At 32.9% G+C, this 23,644-nt stretch overlaps 1 protein-coding gene across 6 annotated transcripts in view; it reads right to left on the bottom strand.

Annotated features, from left to right (window-relative positions):
- Positions 1 to 23,644, bottom strand: part of LOC149476210 (phosphatidylinositol 4-phosphate 5-kinase type-1 alpha-like) — a 54,549-nt gene that overhangs the window by 5,676 nt on the left and 25,229 nt on the right. Inside the window, exons 5-17 of one of the 6 annotated variants that reach the window (XM_089712162.1) lie at positions 17,771 to 17,935; positions 16,868 to 17,020; positions 15,530 to 15,682; positions 14,524 to 14,663; positions 13,575 to 13,622; positions 12,194 to 12,286; positions 9,805 to 9,937; positions 9,355 to 9,442; positions 7,631 to 7,693; positions 6,621 to 6,626; positions 5,299 to 5,373; positions 4,813 to 4,905; positions 2,586 to 3,871 (exon numbers count right to left, since the gene is read on the bottom strand). In XM_089712162.1, coding sequence (XP_089568288.1) covers positions 2,769 to 3,871; positions 4,813 to 4,905; positions 5,299 to 5,373; positions 6,621 to 6,626; positions 7,631 to 7,693; positions 9,355 to 9,442; positions 9,805 to 9,937; positions 12,194 to 12,286; positions 13,575 to 13,622; positions 14,524 to 14,663; positions 15,530 to 15,682; positions 16,868 to 17,020; positions 17,771 to 17,935 — 2,313 coding nt within the window. In that variant the 3' untranslated portion in view covers positions 2,586 to 2,768. Of the gene's footprint in view, positions 1 to 2,585; positions 3,872 to 4,812; positions 4,906 to 5,298; positions 5,374 to 6,620; positions 6,627 to 7,630; positions 7,694 to 9,354; positions 9,443 to 9,804; positions 9,938 to 12,193; positions 12,287 to 13,574; positions 13,623 to 14,523; positions 14,664 to 15,529; positions 15,683 to 16,867; positions 17,021 to 17,770; positions 17,936 to 23,644 lie in introns of those variants that run through there. The other 5 variants (XM_089712164.1, XM_089712163.1, XM_089712161.1 and 2 more) reach the window with 5 other exon arrangements.

Below are 23,644 nucleotides of genomic sequence, written 5' to 3'. Positions count from 1 at the left end.
TTATTCGATTAAAATTAACAATTTGAAAAAATAACGTAAAAAATAACTACGCATAAAACTGTTATAGATTGTGACGTAAAATCCAAAATGGCGGATATAGCAGTGAACAAAATAATTTATTTAAATTTTACTTAAATAATAATTTATTATTCAAAGCAATAAAGTGAAATTGTATGCACTAAACGAAGAATGTATTATAAAAATTAATTATTTTTTATAAAATGCATGGCCTGTATCTACATATAAAATAATAAAACTAAATGTACTGACCTAGGGAAAAATATAAATTACGATTAAATTCTTGGTGAAAGACACATATTATCTTAGATTATGGATTGGTCTCCGCGCGCGCGCTACGACTAGATACCGCCGGCGTACTTGGAAAATGCGGCAACTAATAGTACGCCGAATTCGGCGTACCCGAACCAGTCGTGTCACAAGCATTGTGTGGAGAGGGCGAACTGATAGTTTATAAAGATTTTGAACAAAATCTGAAGTAAAATGCCTATTTGTGTCATAAAACTATTTAAAAATAATACAACAAAAAACAAGAAAGACACTGGGATCACGTACCATCACTAAGTATCGTATTAATCGAAATTTCTCCTTTACTTCGAAAATATTTTCTACGAAAATACGACGCCATTCAATGTTGCCGTACTGCATATCCAAAAAAATACACGTGGTTGAGGAAATCTTTTAGCAATAATTTGAACTTTTTTTTTCAATACTATTACGCTATTACTAACACATGTATAAAAAAGTATAATAACAATAATTTATTTCTGTTTAACCATGTTTAACTGACTTCTATAATATGTTTTTTTTATTTTTATTTCCGCTTTTTTTACTTTTAAACAACCTTTGTGACTATAGTATAATAGCGTCGCAAGTGGATTTGAGTCGCATGTTCATGGATTCGATTTCCGGCCAGGTCAGGATGAAAAAAATATTTTTCAAACTTCTTTCCAAGATGCCAGATTTCCCATTTATTAGGTAAAATTTATGTAGCTGGCAGCCCAATTCTTCACACACACTAGCGTCTTTACAAATTGCCTAACACACACTACAGAAATGAGTTGCCGCACTCACAGAGCTATTGTTTTTAGGTGGGGCGGTATCTAGTCGTAGCGCGCGCGCGGAGACCAATCCTTAATCTAAGCATATTATATACAAAACTACATTTTTTATGTCACATTTTGACATGATTAAGAAAAAAATAAAATGGCGTCGATGACGTCATAAACTGGACCAATTTACTAAGTCCGTATATTATATTAATAGATTATGATTTTATAATCTCATAATTTTTGTGTATTGCCATATAAATATCATTTTGGTTAAAATACGTATATTTTTAAAGCAGAGTATGTCAAGATATAAGAAGACATGTACATACTACTAATAGTATTTTAAGTTAATTTGTCTCTACAGTCATTAAGTTGCACAAACTGTTTGTTCATGCAAGCTTGTCAAGCTTCAAAAATTGTGTGACCAAGAAAGTAATTTTATAAATTATCAATAAAAATATACAAACAGGATGCTTTTTTTTAATAAATGTCAATTTAAGTAGCATTAAGATAGGCATATATCACTGGGGTTCTTTATCTCAATATAAATAATGCATACATTATTATTTTTAAATTACAAAGAAATTCTTTAGTATATTTTCTAATATATATTTTTTTATATTACCGATCACATAGGTCCTTCAATAAATAAGGGTTTTCTATGTCATTTATCAACAAATTCTAATAAACTACATCGGCATTTTATTAAGATATTAATTGCATCGTTTTTATTTATTCATCTGATTATTATACGCCATCTTTACATTGTTATTAGTAGATTTATTTAAACCTTGTTATCTATACTGGTCGACTTTTATTATATAGAAACTATTTGTATTATGACTACTGCATCCAAACACACTATCATACATGAACTTTTCAACTACATTATTTCTTTGAAGTGAATCTTTTTTAACCTATTGAGCCCCGAACGGCCCGATCTGTCCACGACACAATAGATTTTCTATTGTGTCTGTGATTCCGGGGCCTGAGTTATTAAGCGCGTTGAGAGTAAAATTTCAAGGTCGCGTCATGGCAATACCGTCACGTCATGGAGTAAAGCGACGATTTGGTATCTTTGAATCTTAGCAAAGAAGTTTCACTTCTGACACGTGTGCGCTGCACACACGCTTTTTTTTCATTTACACAGGAATGACTAAGCATTTTTATCTTCTATATTTGTTCGTAAAATCGACAAGTATAAAAAACAACGTTTATTTACACTCATAAAATGACAATTCCATAATATTTTCCCTCTTAATAAAATCATTATTATTACAGAAACTGTAACTAGGACCTGCTAGTTAACTTAGAAAAGAACGCCACGGAACAATTTGCAATACACCGTCATAACCGTCAAACTATATTCTATACAACACGCGTAACAATAGTACATTATACAGGTGCAAAACAAAAACATTGAAACACCCTATATAATTATAGAATCAATCAAAAACCAAGGTGTTAAAAATTCGATAAAATGAAAAAAAAAAACTAATGTAAAATTTTTAAACACAGAGTCAAAGGGAAATCAAATTGTTGAACCTTTCTCTATATATAGTGAAAAAAAATTAAACAAAAAAGAAACCAAACCACCCTGTATACAATGTACTATGTGACGTCACAACTCGCAAATTCAACAAAGACTAAATGCATTCATGCATCCACAGATTATCCACTTTTTATTCGTTCTAAACTTCAATCAGCTGGCGGCACTACTATAATCGTACTACCGCTATCGTTGCCCGAATATATCGCCGCTTTTTCCAAACTCCTCACGTACACGACCTCTTTCAAACACCTCTCTGATTCCGAATCTTTTATATGTTCGTCTCCGTTCAATTTAACTACGGATACGTGTTCTCTTGACATATCTGTTTCTTGTTTGATATAAACCGTTTGTGTAGAACGCACTTTACGGAATCTCATGTCTTTTGGTAGTGTGGACGCTTCCCTTGTTTCTACATTAGTTGGTGTCGCACTACGCGTTCGATAGCTAGAATTAAGATTCTTAGGCAAAGTACTGGAATCGTGCGTTTCTCTTGTATTTGGAGAACTCTCAGACTTAACCAGACCAATATCCATGAAGAATTTCTTAAATTTCTCGACGAAAGTCGGCGATTTGGATCTATTAAAGCTCATAGATAGCCGTTCGTTCGATTGTTCCTGTGAACTAACTTCGTCTATACGTTCTGGAATGTTCGATGTACTCTTGTGTTTCTCTAGAATGTTCGACCTGCGCTTCCACGGTTTTTCCAATTCCTCTTCATCTATGAACGGTATGTCTTGGAGATTATTGTCATTTCTCGTATCCACAGCTGCGTCTTTGAGTATTTTGATTACGGGCGTTGTTTGAGCGTCCGCCACGTATATTTGGGGCACGCTGGTGCTCGTGTTGTCTGTCTGTATACCGCTATCTGCTAGACTGCCGTTTATGTGTGTACTACCCGCTCCCGTACTTAGAACTTTAGTCAGTTGATCAGATAGGGACTCCATTCTATCGTGTACTGATGTTCTATACAAATGTGTATCGTAAGACGGTCCGGGCTCTCGAGGCGTCAAATTCGACGTATCAAAGTCTATCCGTCTGGGAAATTGAATCCTATCTCTATCCATGATTTTCAATCTATCGGATAGCACTGACGGATATTCCGTCGGCTGTTGATGTCTTTGGTTCCAAGTCGAAATAGTCGTATCCGTGAAGTCGCTTAAACTAGATCGTACAGAGGATCTAGGCGACCTGGTTTGTCTCAACAAGTCCGGATTATAGTCCGTTATAGTTCGCCCGATGTATATCCGTCCTGAGTACAAAACGCAGCATTAGTCGTCGCTCTAAACGGTACATATTCATACATTTCAGTTTATTTCACACCACCCGCATACACTGGACACCGCCGCTTCGTAGTTAGCACACACACACATTGAATCATCGCGACGGATTTTTTTTTAATTTTTTTTTTATTGGGAATAGGGAAGCGCTTGACCACAATCTCGCCTGATGTTAAGCTGAGATGTGGTCTAAGAAACGCGCTTCTCTAGAAGGTACCTTATTTATTTGTGTAAATAAATAAATAATACGCAAAACACACACACCAATAGGGATGGGGGGAGGGGACAAAATAAACTGAAATGTATATAATAGCAATAAATGATTACTAGAGAAACAAAACATATTGCATTCACACGGATTTAGGATTGGGATGTCTACGACGTTAATAAACAAAAAAATGTTAATACTCTACATAGATATAAAGTGTATTTTTATAATTAGGTTAATAATTCGTTCATGCATTTAGAGAATATGATACGACATGCAGAAAATAAACGGATAAAACTTAGTTAAAATAAAGACAAAATAAAAATTAAATATCTGTTTTACGGTCTGTTAGCCATTCCATGTGCAAGTAAATTAAAAAGAAACACTGACTCCAATTTTAAATTTAGTCACGCTCAATATTATTTATAAAGGGTATTTAATCAATATTTTTATATGGATTACTCGTATCCATTCTTCAAACAAAAAAAAAACTTAAGAAAAACTAAAGATTTTCACATTTTTTTTTCTCAACCAATAACGCCTCAAAACATCAAAACATCAAAATTTAGCAACATTTTTTTTTGTTAAACACGAAATTCCACCACGGAACAATAACACATATTAAAACGATTCCTAATGGCCTAAAATAGGCCTAAAAATCATTAACACGATGCAAACACAGAAACTGATAAACAAACAACTCACTATATTGATTTATCGTGACCGTTTGCGTACGTAACGACATACGTAGTTTTTTATTCATATTAGGCGACCTAATTGGTAGACTAGCTATCATACCTGTTAACACAATGATTTTTTGTAAAAAAACTGACATTATTTCAGGTAATAAATCTTATTTTTAGGCTACCCGCTGGTTAAACACAAAATAGTTTTTTTTTTTTATCAAAAGAAAATATCTTTCTAGACTTACGTTTATTTTTTTTTCTCTCTGTATACTGATAACGACATTATAATTTTAATATGTAACCTTCTTTTATCTATTTGTTAATTTTGTGATGTCAAAAACAAAATGTCCCCTATTACTATCTTATATCACCGTTTTCACAAACGACTTCAATTAAAAATCCCACCATCCGAATCTCATCTCTATCACTCGCACATAAGTATCAAAATCGCGCGATATAAAAATACACTTTACCCATAATATTATATTAAAAAATCCAAACTTACCGGGTGTATCGATTTCTTCTTGCGGTCTAGACGGCTTCGCGATGCTCTTTCGCTTAGACGGCGAGTGTTTCAGTGCTGTAAATATACGATAATATATGAAAAATCGAGTTTTTACAAGAAATACGAAATAAAAATAAAAAAAATGGCGTGTCGGTTAAAAAAAATAAGCGGCAATTATTTGTAAACTTGCAAAATCGTGTTCGGCAAAGATTTTATGACAAAAAAGCAGAAAAAAACTGAATTTAATTTTGATCTATTTAATAGAGTGAGCCCTTTACGAATGTATGGGGCATTCGAAGATAGTAATTAGTTTAACAAGTGAATTAATTACAGGTAAAAATGATTATTTACTTTCGTTAAACAAAATTATTCACACACAAATTAATTTTAGTAGCAAAACTAAAACAACAACGTTATAAAATAATAATAATGCTGATCAGAAGCACTTTTCAAAAAGGCGTGTAAATCAAAGCTGAAATAATTTGAAAAATGTTCGCGTAAATAATATTTTCACAAAGCATTTTCATTTCATTTTCATTTCCACATTTTCAAAGTTTTATTAAAGTTTTCTTCCTATGAATATAACGTCGAATCAGAAATGGGGAAATTATTTATAACAGTCAGAAACAAGAGGCAATAAAGGAAAGAAAAAGAATTTTGGAATAAGAAAAGTCATGCCAATTCGAAGAGACAAAACATGGCAACAGATAATTCAGAAAACGAGACAGATTAAAAATAGATGCCAATAAATAGCAATAGTAGAATTAATATAATCTAACTACCAACTCGAATCTAGCTACAATTTAAATAAATTAATAATAAATATATGAATTATTTTTAAATTGTTATAATGATCTTGTTCTTGAACCAAAAATATAACCTAATCCTTCACAAAGACATATCTAATTTCTATGTCTAATACAGATGCAAATTCCTTCACTATTTCATGTTTTTGTAAACAACGTAACGTAACGTTTTGTAAAAAAACAACAATAAAAATAAAAACTACAAAATCAATGAATGAATTCGACAAAACAATATAAACTGTTAATATGTTATGACTGTGTTATTAGGCAAATTTGAGTTTCAAAAATCTCGTCAAATACATAAAAAAATAACGTAAACAATTTTGACAACCACCCCACAATTTCCCATCTTACAAATTAAAAAAAAAAACTCAATTTGGAGCGTGTTTTTTTCCTAACCTACCAACCCGCCAATAATCCATTATAACAATTTCGACGACAAAAAAACCAACACATTTACATAAAAAAAATCGGACGTCACTTTATATCATGCTCTTTCAAAAAACCCGGACTTACTCAAACCTCCACAGATGCGCGCCAGGATCCGATTTCGGACAGTATTTGTGATTAGGGTGAGAAAAAAAAAACAAAATTATTTTCACATGACACTAAAATTATCCGTTTTCGGGGCTTGGTGCATGACCGTCATGTTTAATGTCATGCAATTTAGAAAAAATATTTAAAAAAAACTAGCAAAACAATATATTACATGCCGAACATTGTGGACGATCACAGAAATTAATGTTGTAAATAAAAAAAATTAACAAAAAATCAAGTGTGACAAAATTAATAATCAGCATATTGCCTAAAAATGAGTTGGGGTGTTGGTGTATTGCATTGGATAAAACGCTCTTGTAATCATTAGAAGCAGTATATTTAATTTATATTATCATACGTGTAGTTTCTTAATATTATGTTTATAGTTTATACTGTTTTTCAAATTGAAACTAGGCCCCAATCCTATCCTACTAATATAATAAATGCGAAAGTTTGTGAGGATGTGTGTGTGTTACTCTTTCACGCAAATTCTACTGAACCGATTACAATGAAATTTAGCACACATATAGAGGGTAGCTTGGATTAACACATAGGATAGGTTTTTTCCCGGCAATCCCACGGGAACGGGAACTATGCGGGTTTTCCTTTGAAAACGCGGGCGAAGCCGCGGGCTTCAATCTAGTACACAATATTTTGTACGAAACACATAGAAAAAAATTACACATCAGAACATAAGCGGCACCACAAGTAAGTATTTATCAATTCCTCACCCTGAATACATTAGTAGTATTATTTTTTTTTATGACGAAGTTTATTTTGCTTCGGTTCAGTCAATCACATAATTCACCCTTTCCAGAAAGCTGTTCAAAGTGCTAAGCTTCCCCAAAAGCTAGCTAATTCCCCACTTTTTAATTTTTGTTTATTTTTTTATTATCTATCCATATAATATATCTTTTTTTATACATTTCCACGCAACACACCAACACCCCACCTACGCTACGAACACACAATAGCCTATATGTATGTACCTATGTAGCTGGTCACCAACGTTCTGAATTTGCGATGGTTCCCCTTGATCTCCGGTAGGTCCACTGATCAACAATTTAGTCGGGTTATAGTTTTGCGGATCGGTTCTTTTTTTTGGTTGGGTTAGATACAGTTGCAATTTTATAGGGCTGTAATGGCTCCATTTTTTGGGGTAATTAATTAATGCACACGTCAAACTTTTTGGATAAAATACGTAGCAGAACATTTATATCTATATAATTAATTTTCTCATATAAATGTATTTTAAATTGGAAATTAATAATAGTATATTTCAATTCAGTTGTGCCACTTATTTTACTTCGGAATCATAACAAAAACATAATTTTATCAATATATTAAATGTGATAATAACTTTAAAATACATACATAACCCACTTTTTTTCATAATTAATTACCATTTATCGTTATAAAATAGAGCCATTATTTCTCCTTATAAATACCTTAATACATAATTAAATAAAGACATAAAAAGCGTAACATATAACACATATTACCAGCGGTATGATCTGTATGAACATTTCAATTTATCATTGAAAATATATTGGTCTTACCACAAAATAATTTAAACACAGTCCAACTTTAAACCAGGGATCTGTCACTTTAATAGTTGTCTATGTGAAATACGACACAACCAGATTAAAGAGAACCCGCGCTTAAAGTTAAACCCTGTCTAAAGTTTTTTGTGGTAAGACTGTATACATATGTTTAAATATTTTAATTAAATGAAGGTAGTTTTGAATTACTTTTATTATCTCATAGTATGAATTACTTTTATTATCTTATAGTATTTATTTATGGCAACATTTCATTGTGTATGTTGAAGGAATACTATTTTGTGCATTTTTTTACTGTTTATAAATTGAAATTATAAATTTTTAAGGTCCGACAAAAAATTATAGACGAACCCGAGTGTCCACTGTTATATTTCTATTTCTCTAAAGTTAACTTTGTCAAAATAATATTGCATACAATTACAATGCAGTAAGACTAAACAATACTTTGTTGACTAAACATTACTGTACAGTAGTAATAGCAAGACTACCTTCAAAAAATTAAAATATTCAATTTCCATAGACATAGACACATTATTAAACTTAACTTACATTCTAACTACAAAGAGTTAAGTAATTCTGCTTACTTATCATTTCACGGATTAGTATGACGAAAATATAAAGAATAGAATTTTGTTTTATGTTATCTCGCTCACACATAATGCCATCTCTTTTCCACACTTCAAAAGTAACTTCAATTGTTTTTTTTTTATAATAATAATACTCAATTTCATAACTTTCCGATATGTCGTGTTTAGTTTATCTGTCAGTTAAAATCACATAATAATTACAAGTGGGAAAGAGAGACATTGTGCGAGCGAGATAGCATGCTTATAGGCTCGATTATATTCTGTAATTAATAAAATGATTAGTAAATCTAAATGCGTTATTATTTTAACAATAAGCAGCAAAATTACTACATTTTTATGAACGGGAGACTATATCCTGTAGACTTAAACTTTTTGAGGGTATTTAAAACAATTCGCAACCTTATTATTTACCATATAAATATTATATCTATGTATATACTTAACCACTTTAGCTTATTACCTAATAGAGTTAATAGACTTAAGAAGAGATTAGAAAGAGAAGATTATATCTGGGGGTTAGTATACATATAAAAATAACAATTTTACAAAAAGACTGATACTTACACGAAGGTATTTTCTTAAACACAGTTTTGCCCATGAAATCAAGGAAACGCTGCGCGTAAAAACTAGGTCGATGTACGGATACCGTGTCCTGAAATATATACAAGTAATAATTAGTATATACATATATAAAGAAACCCGTTTGGCTTTGTCACGGCATCAAGGGTGGACCGATTTCGATAATTCTTTTTTTATTATATTCCTTGAGGTACGAGGCTGGTTCTTATGTAGAGAAAATGTAAATGTATGTAAAAATGTTACAATAATCGAATATGAAAGTGTATTAATACTATCAGCGTCATTTTTTTGGCTAAAACAAATGTTGAAAACGTGTGTTAAATATAGGGGGAAAATAACCATGGCTCAAGCGCGCACATAAATAATTTACAATCTAACATAAATAAACAGTATTTTAACAAAAAATCACGAATAAATAAATAAACAGAATCTCACCCCATCATGTATCATGCTCTTCCACGTGTGCTCCAACTTTTTGCGAAGTCGGTAAGACTGTAAAATGTCGATAATACCAAGGAATAGTAGCAATCGTTCGCCGCGCGCGTTTCGTGCTGGGATACCACCGGGCCTGTTTTAAAGAAATTATAATATGTACATATTAATAAGAAATAATTAATCCATACTAATATTATAAATGCGAAAGTAACTCTGTCTGTATGATGTCTGTGGAGATTATTTGATACCCGAGAAAGGACATAGGCTACGTTTTATCCCGGAAATCCCACGGGAACGGGAACTATGCAGGTTATTCTTTGACTGCGCGGGCGAAGCTGCGGGTGGAAAGCTAGTGATGAAATAAAGAATAATGGCCGATGTTTACTTTTGTACAATCTATTTGTACTGTTTAACTTATCCTTCAAATAAAATGACAATATAAAAATGAATCGCAAAATGTGTTGGTAAGCGCATAACTTGAGAACGGCTGAACCGATTTAGATAGGGTAATTCCGGGGTAGATGGCCATACAGGAGAGATGGCCTATCGAAATATTTCAGGGATTCGTTCACTAGATGTCACTATTTAACGCATAGTTCGCTGCGCGTAGTGTGTGAGGGCAAACGTACGGCAAAAAATTAAGCAAAATACAAAGAAAAAGTAAGTAAATCCTTTGTTTTTTTATTCGAATAGCATGAATATTTTTTAGATGTCAACTGTTTTTCACAACTGTGGTGTTAGTTTCTTAAAATAATGGTGATATTTGTATTTGTTGTAAAGTATACGAACAGTGTTACGTTTTAACCTCAAAATTATTTGTTTCATGTCATTATTTGTTTTAGTTTTTGATGTGGCCATCTCTTCCGGAATATAAGGACAGATGGCCAATTCTAGTCGGTATATGATGGCCATAGTGACATAATATATAAATAATATTTTGTACAAATAATTGATTTATTTTTATATTTGTTCTAGATGCCTAGTAAATACAAGAGAAAGGCAGTGGCTGTGAGAGGTCGGATGAATCGTTAAAAGCTATTAATGCTCTAATAAAGCTTATCCGCACGCGCGGCAGGGCTCCAGTACCAAATACCTAGAAAAACATTAGAATGAAGAATAAAAATAAAAAGACCGTGGGAGCCGAGCACACGTGTCACAAGTGAAACTTCTTTGGCAAGAGTCAAAGATACCAAAATCATCGCCTTACTCTATTACATGACGGTATTATCGTGATGCGACCTTGAAATTTTACTCTCAACGTGCTTTAAGAAGTTTCCCTTCAAAAATAATGTCAAGAAAGGACCAATGGGACCTACTTCATTTGGATAAGAAAACGAAAATAAATTTGTTACTTCTATCAAAACATTGCAAGCTGCCTTGCCTTGCCTTAACGATGGATGACGTGAGTTAAATAGCTTACGAATTAGCCAAACAGTTAAATAAGAAGCAATTTCAACTACTTGAATGCGTCCTTATCCAAGACAGTGAGATATTATCTCCTAACTGCCTCTTTAATATGGATGAATCTAGATTACAGCTAAACAGTCGTCCGGGACACGTGCTTGTTAAAACGATCACTTAAAACTACAAAATGGGACTAAAAAGTAACCAAAAGCCTATAATTGAGTTATGGCCATCTTACCTCTAGTGCCATGGCCATCACGCCCGGACATCTCGGGAGAGATGGCCAATTGTGATTTTTAAAAAACTTAAATTAATAAGGTGATCAGATTATAAATTATTACTTTTATGTTTAGAATATCATAGTTGAATCTTTAAAGTTTAAGAATAAATAAAAACAATCACAAAAACAAGAGTATTTCATTTCTGATAGAGCTTAGAAAAAACTATGGCCAACTACCCCGGACTTACCCTAATCCTTTTTTTATTATATTCCTTGAAGTACGAGGATGGTTCTTATGTAGAGAAAACGTAAACATGTACCACGGGCGAAGCCGGGGCGGACCGCTAGTAATAACGTGATTTTATAGTTTTTTTTTTTGTATTTATTTTTTATAGTATTTCAATTATGATCAGTTGTTATCCTAATACATGTGTATTGAAAATCGGCACAGTAAACATCATAAAAATCCGTTTTACCGTTCTTGAGTGATGTAAATAACACTACTTTTGTAAAAATTTTCCTATTCAAATTTCTAAGTTGACATAATTATCCTCTTGCCATATACAACATACTTCTTCATTCTTTTACATATTTATTTGACGCTAGCTGTGCCGCGCGGTTTATATTACTCGTGGATAATGTAGCTTTCGAATGGTGAAAGAATTTTTAAAATCGGTCCAGTAGTTTATGAGCCTATTCATTACAATCAAACAGACAAACAAAGTTTTCCTCTTTATAATATTAGTGTAGATAAAAAACACTCACGGCACATCCTCTTCCTCATCAATCGGTTCGCTTTCCGCCTGAATGCTCTCCATAGCCGTGGAATGTGCGACAAGCCGTTGGCGGTTTATCGACCTGGTGTTAAAAATGGGGAATTAATGTCAATAATATAATATTGTATTTAATAATATAATATATTTGCACGCTCAACTACGAGCAGAATGTTTAAGGATCTATATTATCTGTATCTACAAACATCTTTGTAATTCTACATTCTGCAAATAAAGCAATTTGATTTTTTGAATTTTGAATTTGAAAAAATTTGAATAAAATAATGTCGTGTGTGAGATAATGTCAAGGTGTGTGAGATAATGTCAAAGTGTGTGAGATCATTTTAAAGTGTGTGAGATAATGTCAAAGTATGTGAAATAATGTCAAATGAGTAAATAGTGTGGGGTGAGGGAAGATGTAAAAAATGTGATTTTTTATTAATGTAACTTTTGACTTGATTAATACATTGGGTAACGGCAAATATAAAATGTAGTAATTAATTAAAAAAGGAAAAATACATATCTAATTTACTAATAACTCTTGAACTTTAAAAAAAAGGAATTTTGGAAACAAATAAAGTAACAATTTCGAAGAATGAAATTCTTTACACACGTTACTCTATCTAATAGAAGTATTATAGTTTAAATATTGAAGAATAGATAATTAATACCAACAAAATGCATATATCATGCGAAGTAGTACCACCATACAGTCATACAGTCACAAACACATTAAATCCCATAAGCGAGAGAATTGATATTAATTAATTTTCACATAAATATTAAAACGTAACGTATGAAATCAACATGCTTAGAAATTATGAAATTTCTAGACTTCAGTTTAGTAATAATTAATACAGAGAAGTAATGACCTAAATACAAGGCCAATAAGGTTTAGTTTACAATGCAATTGTTATATTAATAGGTTAAGAGACAGTACAGTGTAGTTTTTTACCATGCTTGTTAGTTTAAGAAAAAAGGACTCTAATGTATACTCTAATAGGGTTCATTTTCCAATGTCTAATATTTACAAGAATAACTTGGCACTAATGCATCTATGAAAAGTTTCATCAAGAGTTTAAAAATAGGATTTATTTTCAACATACTAATATTTACAAAAACTGACTTAGTACTAATTTATCTAGTCATAAATTCATGAAAAAAATATATCAGTTATTATACGATTTTCTTGCCAAAATCTCAAATAATTACTATGAAATTATAGTAATTAATAATTATCAATTGGTTAAAATGTCTAATTAGTATACAAACAAACATGCGAAACAAACACGTTAAAACGGAACGGGACATCACTTGTTAGGAACAAACAGACAGACAAAAAAATATGTATATATATAAAAAAAAAATCGTACTGTGTCCGTTTCACTTGAGCCTTGAAATCTTCTTTAGTTTGATCGGATCTGAAATATTATATTTTTGGGACTGTCATTTTCTTTCTCAAAACACAGAATTGTATTTTATAAGGTGTATTTAACTAAATTAAAAAAAAAAAAACATTAAACGAAAAATAAATACATAACAATATAATTATTTACTTAATATTTATAATTACTGATGAATATTTCTCTTATCTCTTACCGACTATTTCTCTTATATATTATCGTCTCTTACCGATTCCTTATTTTGTCACATGTAATATGTATTTATATTTTAAGAATCACTGTAAACAAATGTTGGTCGACCAAATAAATAAATAAAATAAATTCCCTCTTACTATCTCTTATCGACTCTCTCTTTCTAACTACTTTTCTATCACTGTTACTGACAACTCCTCCTCCTTATAGTATTAAAGAGTCTAGTAGTGCTCAATTTAAAAATTATGTAAAAAACGTATTAGTTCAGAGAGCCTATTACAGCATTAAAGAATATATGGAAGATAAAAACCCATGGAGGGTTGTCGCGTAATAAACACAGGGCAGTTCTTTGTCATATTATGATAATATACAGTTACATATTTTGTAAAATTAAATTGTAAAACTGAAATAATTTAAAAGAGCAACTATGGAGTTTCTTGCCGGTTCTTCTCCATAGATACTGCTTTCCGAATCGGTGGTAAATGTTAAAAATATGTATTGACGTTTCAAAAGTGCTTCTCGAAGAAGTCTGATTGAATAAATAAATGTTTGAGTTTGAGTTTTTGAGTTTGAACTTATCTTATCTCTTCCTATCCCATACTGACTCTATCTCCTCTTATCTCTACTATACTGACTCTATCTCCTCTTATCTCTACTATACTGACTCTATCTCCTCTTATCTCTACTATACTGACTCAATCTCCTCTTATCTCTTACTATCTCTTACCGAGTCCTATTAAGTCCTCTCCTCTCACCATCCCCCTCGTCGTCACTTTGCCCGGAGTCTGTTCGTTTTCTCGCTTCGGTTTTTTCGCGTTGTGCCTCGTCCAGATTGTGTATGCCGACTAGGAGGGAATAGTCCATTATCTGGAAATTTTTAAGGGGATTATATTTGAGAAATGTTATCTATTATTACCTTTATATAATTATTGAAGTGAAATTTTTTTATCGGGGTTGGAAAAAAATTTAGTGTAACATTTTTTCGTTACGCACCATCTTTGTCTTATCCCTACCACGCGTGATTGATGTATTTCTGTAAAGTTGCATATAGTAAATTATTTTTTGAAAAATAAGGTCATAAAGAAGTTTCACTTGTTACGTGTGTACACTAGTACACGCACACATTTTTATTTACTAGCTAGATGTGCCCACTTTGTCTAAAACTTAACAAATTATATACCCGAGAACCCGACTCTCTATTTTAATAACGCATAAAAAAACGCGCAGCTTTAAAGATTTAAGCATACAAAGGTTGTGATTACTGGTTGAACTGCATTTTTGACCAGGAGATTTCACCATTAGTTCCAGTTACTTCTAAAATTAAACACATCGTCATAGAAATTTTCAATGTAACGGTAAATTTTTTCGCTAATTATTTAACCAATAACACTTTATTTACTTTACCTATCTCTTACTTGCTACAATAGCCACTTTCTTCCACCTATTAAAAAACAAACACCCTCTAATGTCATCTAATCTTCTTAATACTATTATAAAGGCGAAAGTTTGTATGGATGTATGGATGTATGGATGTATGGATGTTTGTTACTCTTTCACGTAAAAACTACTGAACCGATTACAATGAAATTTAGCACACATATAGAGGGTAACTTGGATTAACACATAGGATAGGTTTTATCCCGGAAATCCCACGGGAACGGGAACTATGCGGGTTTTCCTTTGAAAACGCGGGCGAAGCCGCTGGCGGAAATCTAGTATATATTTATATTTACCTTAAAACTCTCCAAAACGCGGCAATCCCGTTGCATTGTCTTAATAAGCGCTGTATACGTATCGGCTTCGAGGAAAATGCCTTCAGTGTGGTGTTCCATGAAATCTAAATCTTTGTATGTCGGTGAATTCTTTTGTCTCTCTGTTTTACTTGCCTGAAAATAAATTAAATATAAATAATAAATAAAAAAATATTTCAGGACAATTTTCACACACGGCACGATCTGATCCCATACTAAGCTTTTGCTTGTGTTTTAGAAACCAGATAGCTGATAAACATAACTACATATAAAATTTTATATAAATACTTATACAATATATAGATGACTAGCTTTCCGCCCCCGGCTTCGCCCGCGTTTTCAAAGAAAAACCCGTTCCCGTAGGATTTCCGGGATAAAACCTATCCTATGTCCTTTCTCGGGTATCAAAATATCTCTATACCAAATTTCATGCAAATTGGTTCAGTAGTTAAGGCGTGATTGAGTAACAGAAAGACAGACAGAGTTACTTTCGCATTTATAATATTAGTATGGATTAACGTCCAGACACAGAGCAAACATCTATGTTCATCACACAAATATTTGCCCCGGGTGGGAGTCGAACCCACGACCTCTGGCTTGGAAGGCAGGGCCACTACCAACCAAGCCAACCGGTCAGTCGAATATATAAATATATTATGAACGTCATCAGGCCATTTAAGTTGTTATTTTAGGTTCATACGGTTTATAGAACCTTATTTATTAGTCATAGTATTGATGACTCAAAAATCAAAAGTGAAGACTTCTTTTGGACATAAAAGAAAAGTATTGTTGAACAAATAAATGTTAGAGCCCATGGAAATGCCCTTTGGCCACAGCGCTTAGTTAATAGTAAACTAAACACCTCTATATTTTAGAAGAAGTTTTAAATAGATAAAAATTTACTTTTAATAAAGACAGTAAAATTATAAAGTTTATTTTAAGCAATAGAAATTCATGGTGAAAAGGCGCGGTTCTTGGAAAAATTATCTTGAATTTTGAACATCTACCCCCGAAACATACTTCCCTCTTATTAGTAAAAAATACATTAAGGTCCGATTTTTCAATCCTTGGATAAAACTTATTCGTCGAATAATGTATAAAACTACCATTTTAAAAACGTATTCTAATTGCCCGTATTTGACAGTTTACGTGACATTTTAATATTATCGTGTAATACTTTATTGGACGGATAAATTTTAACCAAGCATTGAAAAATCGGCCCTAAAACATTAGCAATCCATTGATAAACCAACCAAATACCCATTCTAAAAACAGAAAAATCATATAAATTAATAAATTAAATCTACCCTCAAAACATACCTTCCTCTTATAAGTGGATCCCTTCAAATCGTACTTCTGGTGCAGTTTCACGGACGACGGCAGCAGATTGTTCATCGCCACCAATCGTACGTTCTTACTGTTGCATTGATAGCAATATAGACCGAAGAACTTCGGTAGGAGCGTTCGTGGGTTCTGCGTGGACAAACATACGTTATTTTGAAACTAAAGTAATGAATATACGTATAATATAAAGATGGAGAGTTTTGTTTGTGTGTTGAATGCGGTGATATCAGGAAATACTGAAGCGATTAAAAAAATGTGGCTAGTTATTATTATTAAAACATCAAGATAACGAAATATCTTTTACACATTTTTTTTTATTAATAATAAAAAAATCCGCCGATATTTTTTATTAAAAATAAAAATTTTCAAATTATTGAAATAGTTCCTGTATGGGTAGCTCTTAATATCACATTATTATTTTTAAGTTAAAATCGGATCAGCCGATCATTCAACGTTTCTACTATGTATGTTGTTATCAATACAATGTTAAGGGGAGGCTCCCTAAATTTTATGTGAATTTGCATTAGTATTCTGAAACAGTCACACATACAATCAAAATGGAACTTTAGTATATGATTTATTGGGTTCTTTTCTTTCCGTGTACAAGACAGTTACGTAATTGTAACATTTTCGCTCGATTCATTTTTTGTTCAAAAATAATGCCTTTTTTAAGGATTATTACATTTTTTTTAAGTTTTACTTGGACTTTATGTCTAAAATAAATGTTAACAGTAAGAAAATATAGTTTACTATCCAATCCCAAGATATTTTCTCTAATTAAAATCGTACCAGCCGCTTAGTATCGTTGACTATGTTACATTACTGCCATCAAAAACTATCTTCTTTTTATTCTTCCATAAAAAAGCTACAAAAACTGACCTGATCCAAATTCAAGTAGTATCCTGGCAACAATTTCTGCAGAAACTCCCCCTCCTTGTGCTGTACTGTTTTTATGATGAACTCGTCGTCGTTCGTCAAGTAGAATATACTACCCGATGCGCCGGGGTTGCTTAACTCGCGTAGGGGTGCGCTACACATTGACATCTGTAAGAAAATAATATAAACAAATAAAAACACTTCACACTCGTGTATATTATAAAAAAAATTGGTTGTCTGTAAAGTCGGTTTACTGACGATAGTTGAACGTGACAACGGCCGATTGTGCTTCTTTATCGCTCGTTCCGCGCTCTCGCTTGCACTTCAAGCCTTACATGGAACGCCTCAGAGCGAGGAAACGCCGCATGAGTCATGTTTTTTCGTGCGTGCAGCCGGCTCTATCGAATTATAAGACGTCACGTCAAAATGAATCGGAAAATGTGTTGGTGAGCGCATAACTCGGGAACAGCTGAACCGATTTCGTTAGTTCTTTTTTTTATAACATTCCTTGAAGCACGAGGATGGGTCTTATGGAGAGAAAACGTAAACAGGAGTTCGCTAGTAATAAATAAATATTAAAATAATCAATATAACATGTAAATTGTTTTATGTGTTACTATACTTCTATATTGAACTGGATAAAACTTAAGAGCAGGTGACTATTGGATGATTGGACCAATAATTAGAAAAAAAATAAGCGAAGACTTTCAAAAGATTCAATTTTAAAACGTCTAAGAACTGTGCTTCCTGAAATATTATTTCCATAAGTACGTATTTGTTGAATTTTCAGGAAATAACTGATGCAATCTGTTAAAGACTGTTTTCATCATGGACATCGTCATGACAATGTGGTATAGTACCTTAGTTGTAATCCTTAACCAAATTTCCCCTGAATAAAGAGGCGAAAATTTTATTTATTACTAAAAAACTTACAAATAGTTACTAACTATCAATACATAATTACAGATGTAAGGAAATACGCGAAGTTACGAGATTAGAGCGTGTTATAAAATTAAATATTCTTATGATGCCAGAAAAAATACATCCCTATCAACACTAACAAGAAATCAAAATATTTCTATGTAATTGGTCGAAATATTCATCAAATCACTCCTATCAAGACCTTGACGCAATAATCAACTGCGTTATTTACACAAAGCAAGTAGAACAAATATTTTCCCCGCTCTTCCGAGAACCATTTAATCTCCTCCCAAATAGTTGTGTGTCGAACATTATCTTTAGATTATGTGCTACGTTTGCTTATTTATCGAGAGCTGTAATAATTTACACGTTTCTTGCTTGTTGAAATTACTTTTACACATATGTATTATAAAAGACTAGATTTCCGCCCGCGTTTTCAAATAAAAAAGACGTGTGGCACTCGGGGACTGCCGCGGTAAAGCTATTGCATGCTATGCCTTCAAGCCACACCTCCGCGCCCGTCGGAGTGGGGAGCGTGAGGTTTATCGTTACTAAATTTCTGGATTCGGTCCCCGCGCTCAAGGCCCGTGATAGAAGCTATACAATAGCTTAATATTATAAAAGACTAGATTTCCGCCCGCGTTTTCAAATAAAAACCCGCATATTTCCCGTTCCTATGAGATTTCCGGGATAAAACCTATCCTATGTGTTAATCCAAGTTGCTATATGTGTGCTAAATTTCATTATAATCGGTTCAGTAGTATTTGCGTGAAAGTGTAACAAAGATACATACATACACAAACATCCATCCTCACAAACTTGCGCCTTTATAATATGTATTAAAGGAGTCGGATAGAAGAAGTGGTTAATTTTAACAACTAACAGGGCATTTGCTTGCTTAGAACAAGGTCTCTAGGGAGAGAAGGAGATTCTAAACCACTCAAGCTTTGCGTAAAGGGATTATGAATTATGCCGTTTGCATGAATATTACGTGTTCGAGCATTTAGTTGGGATCCTCTTAAAATAGATTTTAGTTGCAACATTAGGCACTAGTAAAGCTGTCTCAGTGATTATCCTGCTAATCTAGGTACCATATTAAAAAAAAACTAATGTTTTTTTAGGTTTGAATTATGAACGGGAACGGGAACTATGCTGGTTTTTCTTTGAAAACGCGGGCGGAAAGCTAGTCTATCTACTTATATTATAAACAATGATTATTTCACGTCCATCATCCACCTTCCTTAAAAAGTATGAAAGCGCAATTTAAATCTGTTTTCTCACGGCCCACGCAGAGCGATTAATCTAATCCTTTAGAGATAAACCGCTGAGTCAATGATAACATTTCTGACACACAAAAATCTCCCTATATAAATGTGCCGATAAGAGATTTGTTAAGACTAATAGTATAATTTGGTTGAACATCATTATTGTAAATTAAATAAAATGAAAGGCTTAAAATAATAAAACAAACAAACTCTAGTTAGAAAGTGAACGTAATTTTTGTATAGTTTTAAGCTATTGCATAGCTTCTATAGCGGGCCTTGAGCGCGGGGACCGAATCCAGAAATTCCGTAACGAAAATAACCTCACGCTCCTCACTCCGACGGGCACGGAGGTGTGGTTTGAAGGCATGCTATGCAATAGCTTTACCGCGGCAGTCCCCGAGTGCCATTTGTCTTTTTATTATTGTTTATTTGGCTTTCTTTCACGTAGCAACTGTAACAGAGTAATCGTATAGGATTTTTGTGTCTGGAGATAGAAGGCTGGTTACTTTTTACCGCGGTGAAACATCACAGTTCTATAATGATACGTAGCCTTATTGAAGCATAGAAAAGTACATTTGTCAATATACACCAAAAATAAATTAACTATTTGCATCGTGTGTTTGTTTATTTATATTCGTACATGTATGTTATGCAACCGCGCTATCAAAACGCACAGAATTAGTTATCGTTTTACTGTATACAACGTAGATATAGGTTTAGGGTTGTCCCATTTACAATAATTCTACGACTTAAATAAACTTAACGCTTCAATAGTTACTATTATTAAATTTTTAAAATAAAGCGCTTAAAGTGCTACCGGCTTCGAAACATCATCGTTTCGTTATTGTTTGTTCCATCAAGAGTTAACAATACAAAGTATAAACTACTTTTGGAAAAAATAAAACTAAAGAAAAATTGTTGTACGAAAACGAATATGTAAATTCAAACTGAGATATACTTATTAATATTGAACTCATGAAAATATTGAACTTAGGGCGTTTGGGCGTTTGTCCACTACAAGGAATTTTACGGTCCGGCATTCCGATTTTTTACGGTCCGGTATGGCACGCCATTAATCTATATACTAGCTTGTGCACTATACGTAATTTTACTGTCCGACATTTTACTTTTCCCTATTCCGGATGGTTTTTTGTGTCTACGAGTCGCTGTAGGTATAATTGTTTTGGAATGCCCACTTGCTTGGATTTTACTGTTTTTTCTGCATATGCCAATTGAAAGCAAGCTCTTGTTTTACTTTATTTTAGTTGGCAATGAGATTTGAGAAGTCGGTATTGTTATTTTATATACATTGACCAAGCATTGACCTATAATTATTATCTAAGTAAGTGTTGGTAAGTTAAAGTTCAAGTGGGAATAGCTTTAGCTCCTCGTCACCGATTAAAATAAATAAGTGAAACACGCATTTTAAATCTCTTACGGAACTTTACTTTTTATTATAACGAAATAATATAATATTTCACCTTCTATATGTATTTTTTACTCGTTTCTTGTAAAATGCAAAAACAATCATTTATGATAGCATTATACCGCCAAACTTCCTTGAACTGTACCGCACTGATCCGAGTAAAGACGGACAGGTGCACAAGCAATTCATCGGTTTTTTCATGCCACACCGGACCGTAAAAAATCGGAATGCCGGTCAGTAAAATTCCTTGTAGTGCACAAGCGCCCTTTGTCCACTACAAGGAATTTTACGGTCCGGCATTCCGATTTTTTACGGTCCGGTATGGCACGCCATTAATCTATATACTAGCTTGTGCACTATACGTAATTTTACTGTCCGACATTTTACTTTTCCCTATTCCGGATGGTTTTTTGTGTCTACAAGTCGCTGTAGGTATAATTGTTTTCGAATGCCCACTTGCTTGGATTTTACTGTTTTTACTGTATATGCCAATTGAAAGCAAGCTCTTGTTTTACTTTCTTTTAGTTGGCAATGAGATTTGAGAAGTCGGTATTGTTATTTTATATACATTGACCAAACATTGACCTATAATTATTATCTAAGTAAGTGTTGGTAAGTTAAAGTTCAAGTGGGAATAGCTTTAGCTCCTCGTCACCGATTAAAATAAATAAGTGAAACACGCATTTTAAATCTCTTACGGAACTTTACTTTTTATTAAGTATAACGAAATAATATAATATTTCACCTTCTATATTTTTTACTCGTTTCTTGTAAAATGCAAAAACAATCATTTATATACCGTTTCATTCATTTACAGTGGTGGTCACATAATTAAAGACACTAAGAGCATTTTATACTACCCAAGACACTTCTCTCAATATTTTTTTCTACACTGCCATTGGAACTTGTAAAATAATTTTAAAATATTCAGGTATGTGTTGTCTAATGCTAAACTAAATTTTATCTACATAACTTGTTGGTTTGTTAGATTTTAATCGGTTCATCCTTACTACTAGCAGTTCTAACCTAGCAAAGGTCTGGTCATATAATTAAAGACATTAGGCTCCCTTATGAGAAATATAAAAAATTATTATTTTAATGAGATTATTTTTCCAACACAAAATGCCTGACGTATTTACAAAACATTTTTACACTTTTCAATATTTGGTTGCATGTCCTTTGGCAGAAATGAGGGTTTACATCTCTTGGGCATTGAAGCAACTAATTTTGTACAAGTTGCATCACTAATTTGGTTCCATTCTTCGAAAATGCTTTGCAAAGTTAGTCGACGTTTGATGACCGCTTTGCCGTGACTTCTTTCTTTCTTGATTCCATAAGTTTTCGGTCGGATTTAAATCCGGACTGTAGGGGGGCCAATCCATAACAGTTACAGATTGGTTCCTTAACAAGCATTTCACTACTTTTGCTGTGTGCTTAGGATCATTATCGTGTTGAAAAGTCCAAACAAAATGTAAATTTTCCTCTGCATAGGGCAGCATGGATTGCTCAAAAATATGCTTGTACTGGAATTTATCCATGTTGCCTTCTGTCTTTTTGACAGGTCTAACACCAAGTCCAGAAAAACAGCGCCACACATTGATATTTCCACCCCCATGTATGACTACTTATTAGTGTATCTTGGATCCATTTCCTTATTGAGATGGCGTCTTACATATTGTTTTCTGACAGAATTAATCATATTAATCTTAGTTTTGTGCAAAAACAGCACATGTTTCCATTCTCGTTCAGTCCAGTGTTCGTATTTTGTAGCAAAGTCAAATCTTGCCTTCACATTTTGTTTTTTCAAAAGTGGTACTTTCCGAGATACTCTTCAGTGCAAGTTTTTCTCACACAGTCTCCGTCTAATTGTCGTTGCAGACACTTCCTTCAAGCCTGCTGCACCATACAACTCTGAACTGTATCAGTTTCGACCCTTTAAATGGATCTTTTTTAGCCAACAACACCATTTTTGAATCTTTCGGCCGAGTAGTTTCACTTGGTTTTGCTTTTCTGAGTACGTTTTCGGTCGTGTGGAACATCTTGCCATGTTTTATAGCATTTATAACCATATTATTGGATCATTTTAACTATCATGGAAGTTAAAAATAATTTTTCTTGTGGTCGAGTCGCAACTCTTGTTTTTAACCATAATAATTGATATTAAAACAATTAAACGTACGTATGAATTTTAATTTTAAAAGTTAAAAATACTCAAAAAATTATGGAGTGTCAACGATTTATGAAATTACGCGGCGAAACGAAGAA

This window comes from Colias philodice, chromosome 28, assembly GCF_061535455.1.
Source record: "Colias philodice isolate Cphi_HAF_F1 chromosome 28, ilColPhil1 Martin Lab GWU primary, whole genome shotgun sequence".
Classification (NCBI taxonomy): Eukaryota; Metazoa; Arthropoda; class Insecta; order Lepidoptera; family Pieridae; genus Colias; species Colias philodice.
The sequence above is the reverse complement of the archived record's forward strand: the minus strand, read 5'-3'. Positions and strand labels throughout refer to the sequence as shown.